The sequence below is a fragment of the Piliocolobus tephrosceles genome, chromosome 4, assembly GCF_002776525.5.
Source record: "Piliocolobus tephrosceles isolate RC106 chromosome 4, ASM277652v3, whole genome shotgun sequence".
NCBI classification, from domain to species: Eukaryota; Metazoa; Chordata; class Mammalia; order Primates; family Cercopithecidae; genus Piliocolobus; species Piliocolobus tephrosceles.
In genome coordinates, this window is record NC_045437.1 from 90932793 (window position 1) to 90947130 (window position 14338).

Here is a 14338-nt window from a genome sequence, read left to right on the forward strand (position 1 = left end):
TTTATTTATTTATTTATTTATTTATTTATTTATTTATTTATTTATTTTTAGATGAAGTCTTGCTCTGTCACCCAGGCTGGAGTGCAGTGGCCCGATCTCAGCTCACTGCAGCCTCTGCCTCCCAGGTTCAAGTCATTCTCATGCCTCAGCCAGCAGTAGCTGGGACCACACAGGCACATGCCACCACACCTGGCTAATTTTTGTATGTTTTAGTAGAGATGAGGTTTCACTATGTTGTCCAGGCTGGTCTTGAACTCCTGACCGCAAGTGATCCACCCGCCTCTGCCTCCCAAAGTGATGGGATTGCAGACATAAGCCACCGTACCCGGCCAGTCTAATTTATTAAAAGAGTTAATTATCAGCATGTTTATAAGGAGAAAAGATGAAGCCACTTGTCTCCTGGATAGGACTTTTTCCCCAGGGGTATTCCCGGGGTAATCAGGAGAGAAATACACTACAGGCCAATTGCTTAAACTCATCTTCCCCTCCACGCAACAAATATTACTATTTCTATTGGCATAAAATAACTTTTATTAAAAAGCATAAAAATTAGTATCAGAGAAAAGATCGAAGTTTCTAGTCTCTTATTTTAAACTCAACATCTTAGTACACAATGACTGTCACCATAACTCTTAATATCTATAATTGATATTAGAAAGGAATATCCACTAACACTGTGATGACAAAGCACCAATTCAGTTAATGCAGAACAACCAATAGAAAACTACAACTCAAATGCACCCACCCTGTAATAACACTACCCTTCAAGTGTAAGGGTGTATTATTAATACAACGAATCATGATTCTCTGTTTCAGAAACATCTTTGCAATCTATAGTATGTTCCTCCACATCCCAAGTGTAAAGGTTATTTTATTCAGAACTTAATTAATAAATTTTAAAACAAGAATGTTGCCTGAAAAATCACGGAAAACTACTTTAAAATATTGTCACAAATAATTACTGCCAGACACTTTATTCTAAATAACATGTGAAATAGTAGCATCTTTCTCTATAATTTAATTAGGAGTTCAAATTGGATACCAGGGAGTTGAAAGCTCAAGGTTGAAATGCATAAGCTGAATCAAATTCATGACCATTAGTTTACGTAACTTGACAACTACAGAAAATTGTTACTTGGTTCTTTCACTTGAATGAAGAATTTCACCATGAAAGGATGTCATTATTTCTCAAAAGAATACAGAAAACATTCTACTTGGCCTTTAAAAGTAGCAAATAATATCTGTCTTATTATTCTATGAGCATTGCCAAATAAATTTTGCATATACTATATATATATACACACCACTTACTTTCATTAAAAGCATATTCAAATCCTTCCAGGGTATCAGGAAAATCAAGAGGTGGTTCATCTTTTTTCATTAGTTCATCCAAATCTATCCTAGATAATAAATCTAGAAAAGAAATGATATGAAATTTACTTATATTTATTTTCATAGTTTGTAACAAAGATATTTTAATTTAAAGTATTCTTTGTTCTATTAATTTTTATGTGTTGCTTTAACTGATAATGCTACTAAATTGAATTCCCAAAATACTATATTATGATCAAGCACAGTATTAACATAAGCACTTTCAAAATCATAATTCTAAAAACAACTATAACTCAGATTCTATATACCTTATATCAAACTTTAACTTCTTCCCTTCAAAATAGACAGCTATTAATTTGTACCTCATTCACCTCATTTAAAAGTTTCAGACATTAACGTGATTTTTAAAATGTCATCAAATCTTATATATAACGGAAACATTTATGAAGAAACATGAATGTAAATAGTATTAATATAGCATATTATTCCATTTTTAGGGGGAAAACTGTTAAAATAAAATATGCTAATTAGCAAAAATTATTTCACATAGTTTCTATTCTTTACATCATTTGATTCCATGCAACCAAGAAAACTCTGTCAAGGAGTTTTTCTTTTCCTTTTTTTCTTTTTTCTTTTTGAGATGAGGTCTCACTCTGTCACCTAGGTTGGAGAGCAGTGGCACAATCTTGGCTCACTCTGCAATCTCTGCGTTCCAGGCTCAAGTGATCCTCCCATCTCAGCCTTCCGAGTAGCTGGGACTACAGGCGGGTGCCCCCATGTCGGGTTATACTTTGTATTTTTCACAGAGATGGGGTTTCACCATGTTGCCCAGGCTGGTCTCAAACTCCCGCACTCAAGTGATCTGCCCACCTCAGCCTCCCAAAGTGCTGGGATTACAGGCTTAGCCACCATGCGTGGCCGCTTTGGAGTAATTTTAGATTGACGGAAAAGTTAAAAGACAGTATGAAGAGTATACTATACCCTTTACTCACTTTCCCCTATTAGTAACATTTTATAACATCATGGCACATTTGTCAAAATGAAGAAACCAATATTGGTACATTACTGCAAACTAAAGCCCAGGCATTATTCACATTTCACAAGTTGTTCCATTAATGTTCATTTTCTTTTCCAGGATTCCATTCAGGACACCACATTACATGTAATTATTATCTCTCCCCAGTCTCTGTGGTCTGTGACAATTCTCAATCTTCCCTTCTTTTCCATGATCTTGACAGTTTTGAGGACTATGTGCCAGGTATTTTATAGAATGACCCTCAATTTGGGTTTGTCTAATGTTTCTGCTTATGATTAGACTAGGGTTATGATTTCTGGAAAGAATATCACTGAGGTCAACTGCCATTCTCAATAGATCATGGCAAGGGGAACATGATATCAACAGGACATCACCAACGATGTTAACCTTCATTACTTGGTTAAGGTACTATATATGCCAGGCCTCTCTACTATAACATTACTGTTTTTCCCTCTTCATAACGTATTCTTTCAAGGTGACTATGTCTGGCCCACCCTCAGGGAAAAAGAGGAGGAATTATTCTCTACCTCCCATAGCAAAGAACATCTAAATATATAATTGGAATTATTCTGTATGGAAGATTCATCTCTCTTCATCCATTTACACATTTATTCAATCACTTATTTATATCAGTATGGACTTGTGGACACTTATTGTATAATTTAGGTTATAATCCAATACTACGTCATTCATTTTGCTCCACAAATTGTTCCAGCCATGACTATTGTAAGCTCTTTCAGATGTCTCCTGTGTCCCTTTGACATACTCTTGCCATTTTGCTTTTCATGCACTTCCTTACTTTCTACTACTAAAAGATGTTCCAGCCTCATTTTGTATCTTTCCTGCACCAGTCCTAGAATCAGTCTGTCAACAAGTATTTAATATCTTTTAGGCTCATATTGTAGGATGAGGCAAAAGTTCTCACTATCTGTCATCAAAGAGTCATTTATAAAGTCACACAAAAAAATTTAAAACTTCAAATTTACTCATTTCCAAACAGATGTGGAATTATTTTTGTCTAACTAACAAATAAAGGTTAGGTTTTCAGCCTCTTCATTCTAACTCAAGTTCCTGAAGACAAATGCTCTTAGAATATGTTGTGAGGCAAACCAGTCCTTTTCTTACAAAAGAAGTATCTCAGAAATAACACTTTATTTCTGTCTCTCACAGAAATATAACAAATCCTTCTGTATAGAACATCATCAAAATACTCTAGAGAAAAAAGTATTTTGTCTACCTCCAGTCACTAGCCTCTCTCTGTAGAACACAGAAACAAGCCATCAAATCCTTCATTAAAAGAATCACTGTTTAGCACTCTTCAAACTCATCAAATTCAACTCACATAAAAATACACTATCCTCAATATAAAAAAAAAGTTTGTAAACTCTAGTAAGACAAAAATGTTGCATATACTGGGCTTAAAATGGGACATATGCTGACAATTCTTCATTCACTAGTAAAGTTCTTACCCCCTTGTAAATCTTTTCAAAATAAAGACAGAAGGGTTTTAATATCAAAAATTGACTTGCAGTGACTAGAACGTTCTCACTTTTCTTCTTCCAGTGAATTGAGGCTCTGGGGCAAAATCAGATTCCTTGACTTTGCAGTCATCTACAATTCAAAACTTACAAGCCTTTTAATCAGACATAGAAACTGTTCATATATAAGCAGATTTTGCTTCTAATAGCTCTTTTCTGTATCTATTAGCTTAGATCATAAATGCAGCCTTACATCTATATATCAATTTAGATTTCAAAGCACTTTCATATACATTACTTCATTTGATCATCACAATCCTATGAAATAGTAACAAGTATTATCATCTTCACTGTCTTTCAGACAAGAAAATGAACTCAGGTAAAATGGCTTGTCCAAAATCACAGCTTAGTAGTAGAAGGGATTAATAAAATAAACATATCTCTCCAAGCCAAACTCAGCACCTTTCAAAATCACCACACTGATTCTATATGCTATATCAACCTTATAATATTCTAGCCCCCCTTTTCTCTGATTATATAAACAGTTATGAATATAAAAATGTGCTTTGGCTTTGCCCAAAATGTTCCTTTGAACGATAAAATGAACAAGTAAATAAAAAGATGTTCCTCAAATTTTTCCTGTCAACTAGAGAACCAGATATAGATTTTTTTATTTCATTAGCATTGAGAAGACATATAGAAAGGAACTGTCAGAAATTATTTTTCTGCTTTGTAAAAGAAAAGCAATACTGTAAAGCTGCATTTTGCCCTGAGACTGGGTTTCAAAGGCAGATTATGCAAAAATCAAGTATAATGAAAGATTTCCATTGAAAATCCCTTCAATAACCTATAAAATACAATCGATTTGAATCCATATAACCTAAGTATGCATCAGATATGACACGACTGTTTTTAAAGCATGGCTCTAGTGGTTAAAGTGATCCAGCAACTAGAATTCTAAACCTCAACTAAGCATATAAAACAACTGTATAAAAATACCATTTCATACCCAAAAGGAAGCAGGAACTCAAACAGATATACTTGTACGTTAATGTTCATAGGTGCATTATTCACAATAGTCAAAAGGTAGAAGCACTCCAAGTGTACATAGACGGGTGAATAGTTTGATGGCTACTTTTATGTGAGACTGGGAAATAAGATAACCAGATATTTGATTAAATATTATTCTGGGTGTGACTGTGAGGATGTTTCTGAATAGGATTAACATTTGAATGGGTAGACTTAGTAAAGCAGATTCCCTCCCCAATTTGAATGGGCCTCATCCAACCAGATAAAAGTGTCTATAGAGCAACAACGCTGAGTAAAGGAGAATTCACTCTCTCTGCCTATCTTCAAGCTGGGAAATCAGTCTTCTGCCTTCAGATTTAGACTGGAACTCACACCATCAGCTCTCCTGACTTGAACTTTACTGTCAGCTCTCCTGGGTCTCCAGCTTGCTGATTACAGAACTTGGGTCTTCTCAGCCTCTATAATTGTGTGAGTCAATTCTTTGTAGTAAATATTTCCTTAATAAAGAAAGACATTCTTACCCAAAACTGATGTACCTTGAAGATATTATGCAAAGTGAAATAAGCTGACAGAGAAGGACAAATATTATATGATTGCACATTTCTGAGATTCCTAGAGTCATCAAACTTATAGAGACAGAAAGTAGAATGGTGGTTGCTAAGGGCTGGGCAGAGAGGGGAATAGGGAGTTATTGTTTAACGGGTATAGCGCTTCAGTTTTGCAAGGTGCAGAGTTCAGGAGATGGACGGTGGTGATGACTGCACAACAATGTAAATGTACTTTATGCTACTGAACCACATATTTAACAACAGTTAAAATGGTAAGTTTTATATTATGTCTATTTCACCACAATAAAGAAAGTACTATTTGGCGTTTTTATTTTTAAAAACTATATTAAATAAAGGAGTATTTAAAACACTATTGGAATTCTACTTCTGGCCAAAATAGAATTAACAGGAACAGAATTATTTTCACTTTCCTTAAACAACCGGAAAGCAAGAAGACACATGTAAAAGAACAGTTGGACAACAGGCAGCCAGAACTGAGAGAAAAAGAAACAAATGACAAAAACCCCTTGATGCCCTAGCTTACTGTGTGGAGACAGTTTAAGGCACAGCAGGAAGGAAGAACCCAAACAAAGAATGAAGACCCTGCTGAGCTGATGAGACATACATCAGAATTTGAATAATCCAAGGTGGCTAGATTTGGAAGCAGAGAAGGAGGGCAGGGGAAACTGTTTAGAGAGACTGCTGGGCCGAATTTCAGAGGGATTCACTCATATCTTTGACTACTTATCCATACACACGGGACAAAAAAAAAAAAAAAAAAAAAAAAAATTACCCAAGGACAGGGAAAGCAGCAGGATGAACAATTCCTGAAGTACACACAGAGCTGCAAATAGGTATGCCTATAGGATTAACATTTGAATGGGTAGACTTAGTAAAGCAGATTCCCTCCCCAATTTGAATGGGCCTCATCCAACCAGATAAAAGTGTCTATAGAGCAACAACGCTGAGTAAAGGAGAATTCACTCTCTCTGCCTATCTTCAAGCTGGGAAATCAGTCTTCTGCCTTCAGATTTAGACTGGAACTCACACCATCAGCCCTAGAGAAAGGAGACTCTAAAACTGTCATATCAAAGATTAAAAAAAGCCTCCAAGAAAAAAAAAAGATACAAATAATATAAATACCTGTCAGAACAAAGCCCAAAGTTCTTTAAAAGAATACCAAAAAACAAAGTAAAACAAAATTTAAGCAACAATTTATTCTTTAAAGGAACAGAACAAAATCCAGCACCCAATAATGTATAATTTACAATGTCTGGCATCTATGAAAAATGATGATAAGGCATGTAAAAAGGTAAAAATTATGATCTATAAACATGAAGAAAATCAATCAATAAACCAAGAAATGATAAAGACAAAGGAATTAGCAAGAAAAAAATCTATTTCAATGTGATCTGTATGTTCGAAAAAAAAATTTAATCATTAATATACCAAACTGAGAACTGGAAGAACTTTAAGCTTCTATATATAAAAAAAAATTATATCTAAAATTAAAAATAGACTGTTAAAAAGTCACAGCAGATACAATTACAGGAGATGAGATCAATGAACTTTGAGACCTAACAGCAGAATTATCTAAAATGAAGCAGAGAAAAATAATAGTTTAAAAATGAAGAAAGTATCATTGACCAGTGTGACAATGTCAAGTTGTCTAATATATTTTAAGTGTGTTCCAAGATGAAATCAATGCTGGGAAGTGACATAGTTTAGATGTTTGTCCCCTCCAAATCTCATGTTGAAATGTGACCTCCATATCCTTTCCCCACTTTTTGATGGGGTTGTTAAAAGAAGACATTCATACAGCCAACAGACACATGAAAAAATGCTCATCATCACTCGCCATCAGAGAAATGCAAATCAAAACCACAATGAGATACCATCTCACACCAGTTAGAATGGCAATCATTAAAAAATCAGGAAACAACAGGTGTTGGAGAGGATGTGGAGAAATAGGAACACTTTTACACTGTTGGGGGGATTGTAAACTAGTTCAACCATTATGGAAAACAGTATGGCAATTCCTCAAAGATCTAGAACTAGATGTACCATATGACCCAGCCATCCCACTACTGGGTATATACCCAAAGGATTATAAATTATGCTACTACAAAGACACATGCACACGTATGTTTATTGCGGCACTATTCACAATAGCAAAGACTTGGAATCAACCCAAATGTCCATCAGTGACAGACTAGATTAAGAAAATGTGGCACATATACACCATGGAATACTATGCAGCCATAAAAAAGGATGAGTTTGCGTCCTTTGTAGGGACATGGATGCAGCTGGAAACCATCATTCTTAGCAAACTATCACAAGAAGAGAAAACCAAACACCGCATGTTCTCACTCATAGGTGGGAACTGAACAATGAGCTCACTTGGACTCGGGAAGGGGAACACCACACAATGGGGCCTATCATGGGGAGGGGGGAGGGGGGAGGGATTGCACTGGGGAGTTATACCTGATATAAATGATGAATTGATGGGTGCTGACGAGTTGATGGGTGCAGCACACCAACATGGCACATATATACATATGTAACAAACCTGCACGTTATGCACATGTACCCTAGAACTTAAAGTACAATTAAAAAAAAAAAAAAAAAAAAGAAATGTGACCTCCAATGTTGGGGGTGGCCCTAGAGGGAGGTGTTTGGGTCATGGGGGCAGATCTCATGGAAATAAGTTTTCACTCTATGAGTTCCCTGAGATCTGGTTGCTTAAAAGAACGTGGCACCTCTTCCTTCTTTCTCTCTTGTTGCCTCCCTCTCACTATGTAACATACAGGTACCCCTTTGATCTGCCATGATTGTAAGCTTCCTCATGCCCTCACCAGAAGGAGATGTCAGCACTATGATTCAGGTACAGCCTGCAGAACTGTAAGTCAAATAAACCTCTTTTCTTGTAAATTACTCAGTCTCAAGCATTCCTTTATAGCAATGCAAACAAACACTGAGAACTGAGGAAAAAACAAAATTTTTTTAAAGTGGATGAAATGTTTTCCAAATATGATGAAAACTTTGACCACAAATCCAAGTAGAATAAACACTGAGAAAATGACACAAAGGTGTATCATAATTAAATTTCCGAAAATAGGTCATAAAGATAAAATCTTAGGGCCAGGCGCAGCTGCTCATGCCTGTAATCCCAGCACTTTGAGAGGCCAAGGTGGGTGGGTCACTTTAGGTCAGGGGTTCGAGACCAGCCTGGCCAACATGGCAAAATCCCGTCTCTATCAAAAATACAAAAAATTAGCTGGGTGTGGTGGCATGCATCTATACTCCCAGGTACTGGGAGGCTGAGGTAGGAGAATTGTTTGAACCCAGGAGGCAGAGGTTGCAGTGAGCCGGGATCGTGCCACTGCACTCCAGGCTGGGTAACAGAGTGAGACTTTGTCTCAAAAAAAAAGATAAAATCTTAGAAGCAGATAGGGAAAAAAGCAACACAGATAATAATGACAGAAGACTTTTCAGGAGCTAGGCAAACAAGAAGACAATGGTGCAACATTTTTCCATTAAAGAAAAAAAAAGTCCATCAACCTCAAATTCTATGCCAACCAAAAGCATCTTTCCAAATAGAATAAATAAAGATTTTTTTTCAGACACAGAAAAGCTGAAATAATGTATTCCCAGCAGGCCTGCAGAAGAAAATGGTAAGAAAAGTTCTTTGGGTTGAGGCAAATGATACTAAACAGAAATATGTATCCACATAAAGAAAGAATGTGTACTTCAAAATAAAATTATATGACTAAATAAAAGCATTTGTTTCTTATTGTTAATCTCTTTAATAGGAAACAGTTAAACAGAGGGTATCACTACAGACCCTGCAGCCACTAAAAAAACAAGAAGGGCGCCAGGCACATTGGCTCACGCCTATAATCCCAGCATTCTGGAAGGCTAAGGTGGGCAGATCATGAGGTTAGGAGTTCGAGACCAGCCTGACCAACATGACCCCATCTGTATAAAAATACAAAACTTAGAAGGGTGTGGTGGTGCGTGCCTGTAATCCCAGCTACTCAGGAGGCAGAGGCAGAAGAATTGCTTGAACCTGGGAGGCGGAGATTGCAGTGAGCCGAGATCGTGCCACTGAACTCCAGCCAGGGCCACAGAGCGAGATTCCATCTCCAAAAAATCAAAAGAACAAGAAGGGAATATTAGTGACAACCCTATACACATAAATCATACAAATTAGATGAAATGGTCTGAGACCTCAAAAACCACAAACTAATAAAACTCACCCTATATAAAATAAACAATATGAATAGTCTTATGACTATTAAAGAAAATGAATTTGAATTAAAATCTCCCCCCCAAATTTTTCAGGTCAAGAGAGTTTCACTGGAGAAATCTTCAAAATATTTAAAAATAGGCCGGGCGCGGTGGCTCAAGCCTGTAATCCTAGCACTTTGGGAGGCTGAGACGGGCGGATCACGAGGTCAGGAGATCGAGACCATCCTGGCTAACATGGTGAAACCCCGTCTCTACTAAAAAAAATACAAAAAAACTAGCTGGGCGAGGTGGTGGGCGCCTGTAGTCCCAGCTACTCCGGAGGCTAAGGCAGGAGAATAGCGTGAACCTGGGAGGCGGAGCTTGCAGTGAGCTGAGATCTGGCCACTGCACTCCAGCCTGGGCAACAGAGCAAGACTCCGTCTCAAATAAAAAAAAAAAAAAATAAAAATAAATTAGTACCAATTCTACACAATATCTTCCAGTAAACAAAACAGAAGTGAATATTTCCTAAATCATGTTAGAAGATCAGTGTTACCCTGATAACAATTCTAGACAAAGACAGTACAAAAAAAGAACACCACAGTTCAATATCTCTAATGAACCTGGACACAAAAATTGTCAACAAAATATTAATTCAAAACCAACAATATATAAAAACAAATTATATCAGAACCAAATAGGGCTTATGATAGAATGGTTCACTATTCAAAAAATCAACATGTAATCCATTATTTCAACAGCCTACAGAAGAAAAAAATACATGACCCTATCAACTGATACAAAAAAATACAAGTATTTGACAAAAATTCAACATTCACTCATGATTAAAACCTCCCAGGAAGCATCTAATAAAAGGAACTTCTTCAACATGATAAACAGCGTTTACCAAAAAACTTACAACTAACATAATGTTTAATAGCGAAAGACAATCTTTTTCCCCGAAGGTTAAAAACAAGAAAGAATATCCATCCTCACTATTCTTGTTCAACATAGTACTGAAAGTCCTAATCAACACAGGCCACATAGAAAAATAAAAGGCACACAGACTGGTTAGAAACATTATCCAATTTGCAAATGACATGACTGTCTATGTAGAAAATCCTGAGTAACCCACAAAAGAATCTCCTAGAACAAACAAGCAAGTTCAGGAAGATCACAGTATATAATATCAACACACAAAACTTAATTATATTTTCATAAACCATCAATAAACATGTGTAAATTGAAATTATAAACATAACACCATTTATAATCACTCCAAAAAAATTAAAATACTTACATATAAAGCAAATAACAGGTATAGGATTTACAGGCTGAAAATTACAGTGTTAATGAAAGAAATCAAGGAAGATTTAAATAGACATATCAGGTGAATGGATTAGAAGACTCAATATCGTAGATATCGATTCTCCCCAAATTTACCTAAAAGTTTAAATACAATTCCTATCAAAATCGCAGTAAAGTTTTTTGCAGATATAGACAAGTATATTCTAAAATGGATATATAAAGGCAAGTGACCTAGAATAGCTAAACAAATTTCTAAAAGAATAAAGAAGGAGGAATCACTTTGTTCAGTGTTAATTTATTATACAGCTACTGTAATTAAGAGAGTATAGTATTGGTAAACACAGAGATCCAGAAAACAAAATAAAGAACTCAAAAACAACTGCCCAAATATGCCCAATTCATGGTTGACAGGCATGAAAAAGCAATTCAAAGATGAAAAGACAGTCTTCTTCACAAATGGTGCTGGTATAAGAAGAAATCAAAATGATAAAAATGAACCTTAACCTATATCTCACATCTTACATAAAATTTAACTCACAATGAAGGGGAGGTGCTTCAAGAAGGCTGCCTAGGGCATTTGGTACTCACCTCATCTAAGAAGAAGAGCCAAAATGCAAGTAAATAATCACATTTCAAACAGGACATCGAAGAGAGAACACTCTAATTTAATAGAAAGATGACAAGAAACACCCAAAAAGAAAGGATAAAACGGGAAAGGAGGCAACCTGCTTAGCTGAGATCAGCTGGGAGCCTGGAGAATCTCCCCAATGTGGGAAAAGGATAAGTGAAAGAACCCCAGCAGTTCAAATTCCCACCACAGACTCCTGCAATCCTAGCCATGCAAGAGCCCCTCAAACCCCTTGGGCCCTGAGAATAAAGTAGGAAGTTGCCTGAAGACTGTACAATGCCATGGCTCTAGAGGAGTTCATGCTGAGCCACACACAACTCCTGAGTCCCAAGCAGCTACAGTAAGGTGCCATTTTGAGAGCCCAGCCCCTATAGAGCTGCATTCTGTCCCCAGGGGCCAACAGTCCCCACATTTCCACATCACTGGACCCCCACTGACGTCACCTGCCTACAGAGACTGCTGCAGCTAGCTAATGCCACCTGGGCAAAAATGCAAGTCATTAGCAGCAACCCCATTGCCCCAAGCAGCAAAACCATGGCACATTTTCACATGTCCTGAGGATACACTCCCCTACCCATGGCAGACCCACAGCAGGCTGCTGCCACTGAGGCCAAAGCACAAGCGAAGCATGCAATCCCAACCATATATCTATGGCTAGAGCCACCGAAAGCAACTTCACCCTCCCTAGTATAGAGCGGTGGTGCAGTCACTGCCGCCCCTACTTAAGCATTCCACAGAGGGGCCTAGAAATAACCCCATCCCTGCCTACCAGAGCCAAGGTCTACACGTACCACAGGTGGGGGGAAGAGGGCAGGTTCACCTGGCTTGGCACATCCCCTAGCAAGAGCTTGAGCATGCCATCCAGGGGCCTGGGGATTGCCAAGCACCAGTCCACCACCACTGTCACCTAAGCTCTCCTCCTAGGGACCTCAGAATGGGTCCATCCAACTGCTGCTACCAACACAGTCAAAAACCTCACCCATGCCACCTGCAGGCCTGGGCACTGCCCTGTCTAGCCTATCGTAGCTACCACCAATAAAATCGTGAACTGCTCAGAACTCAGAGGTTAGTCCTACCACTGCTACTACCATAGCCCATACCATACCTGCTGTTCAGAGACCCAAGAACCCATCCACTGGCCTGACCCACTGGTGCCACTATAGGCACACAAATAAACCACCTAGAGATCCAACAATCAACCCCAATAGACTACCCAACACCAGTGCCAGCATATGCCTCCCTGGAACCCAGGGATAGGCAGGCTGTGGCTTCGCTGCCAACACTAGAGCCCAAGGAATAGCATACCTGGTATCCTTGTCCCCAGCAAACCTCACCACAGCCTCCACTAACAACTGCACTCTGAGCCACTGACACCAGTAATGTGGTTTACAGCTGAAGAAATCATACAGAAATTACATGATTGCACACACACAGAATCAAAGTCAAAGTACCCTACTCAACGAACACCATAGATACATTTTAAGAAAAAAAATCCATTACGATAGCAAATTCAAAAAATTGGAAGAATTGATTGTCACACCAGATACCCAGATGTTGATGTAAATATATAAGATATCAAAGCAAATATATTGTGCTTCAAAAGGAGCACAATAACTCTCTGGCAACAGATTCCAATCAAAGAGAAATTTATGAAATCCCAGAAAAAGAATTTAAAGTATTTATTTTAAAGAAGCTCAGAAGAGATAAGGGAATACAAAAAAGCAATAAAAAGAAATCAGAGAAACAACTCAGGATATGAATGAGAAGATAGACAGATATAAAAAAAAGAACCAACCAGAAATCCTGGAACTGAAGATTTCACTGAATGAAAGACTAAACACATTGAAAAGCTTCAATAACAGGCCAGATCAAGCAGAACAATGCATTTCAGAACACAGAGACGGGTCTTCTGAAATAGCTCAATCAGACAAAAAATAAAGAAAAAATTATGAGCAAGGGCTATGTGACATATGGAATACCATAAAGCTATAAAATACTTGAATTTGTGGTGTCCCAGAAGGCAAAGAGTAAACAAAAGGATTAGAAACCCTACTTAATAAATAGCTAAAAAACTTCCAACATCTAAAAAGAGATTTAGGCATCCAGATACAAGAGGCACATAAATCCCCAATCAAATACAATGTAAAAAGATCTTCTCCATCACATATTATAGTCAAACTGTCAGAAGTCAAAGAAAGAATTCTAAAAACAGCACAAGGACAGTAGCTAGTCACTTAAAAGGGAAATTCTATCAGACTAATAGCACATTGCTCAACAGAACCTTACAGGTCAAGACAAAATGGGATAATATATTCAATGCTTAAAGAGAGAAAACTGCCAGCCAAGGACGCTATGTTCAGAAAAGTTTTCCTTCATAAGTGAAGAAGAAATGAAGTCTTTCCCAAACAAGCAAAAACAGAGAATTCATCACCACTAGACCAGATCTAGGAGAACTGCTTAAGGGAATCTTAAACCTGGATGCAAAGGGAAGATATCCAGCATCATGTAAAGGCACAAAAGCATAAAATCCACTGTTAGAGGAAGCACACAAATTCGGGAGGGAAAGAACTCAAATGTTACCACTACAGAAAACAACCAAACCACAATGATAAACAATAAGAGAAAAACAAAAAAACAAAGGATATTAATGCAATAAGAATCAATAAATAAAATGCTAAAAATAAGCCCTCGCATATCAATAACCTTTAATATAAACGAATTAAACTTTCTTTTTTTTTTTTTTTTTTTT

The 14338-nt window shown here is 37.3% G+C and overlaps 1 protein-coding gene across 18 annotated transcripts in view; it reads right to left on the reverse strand.

Annotated features, from left to right (window-relative positions):
- The window catches only part of FAM172A (family with sequence similarity 172 member A), a 511553-nt gene that overhangs the window by 447569 nt on the left and 49646 nt on the right, over window positions 1–14338 (reverse strand). For all 18 annotated transcript variants that reach the window (XM_026454283.1, XM_026454281.1, XM_026454275.1 and 15 more), the window contains one exon: window positions 1312–1413. In XM_026454283.1, the coding sequence (XP_026310068.1) occupies window positions 1312–1371 (60 nt within the window). In that variant the 5' untranslated portion in view covers window positions 1372–1413. The remainder of the gene's footprint in view (window positions 1–1311; window positions 1414–14338) is intronic.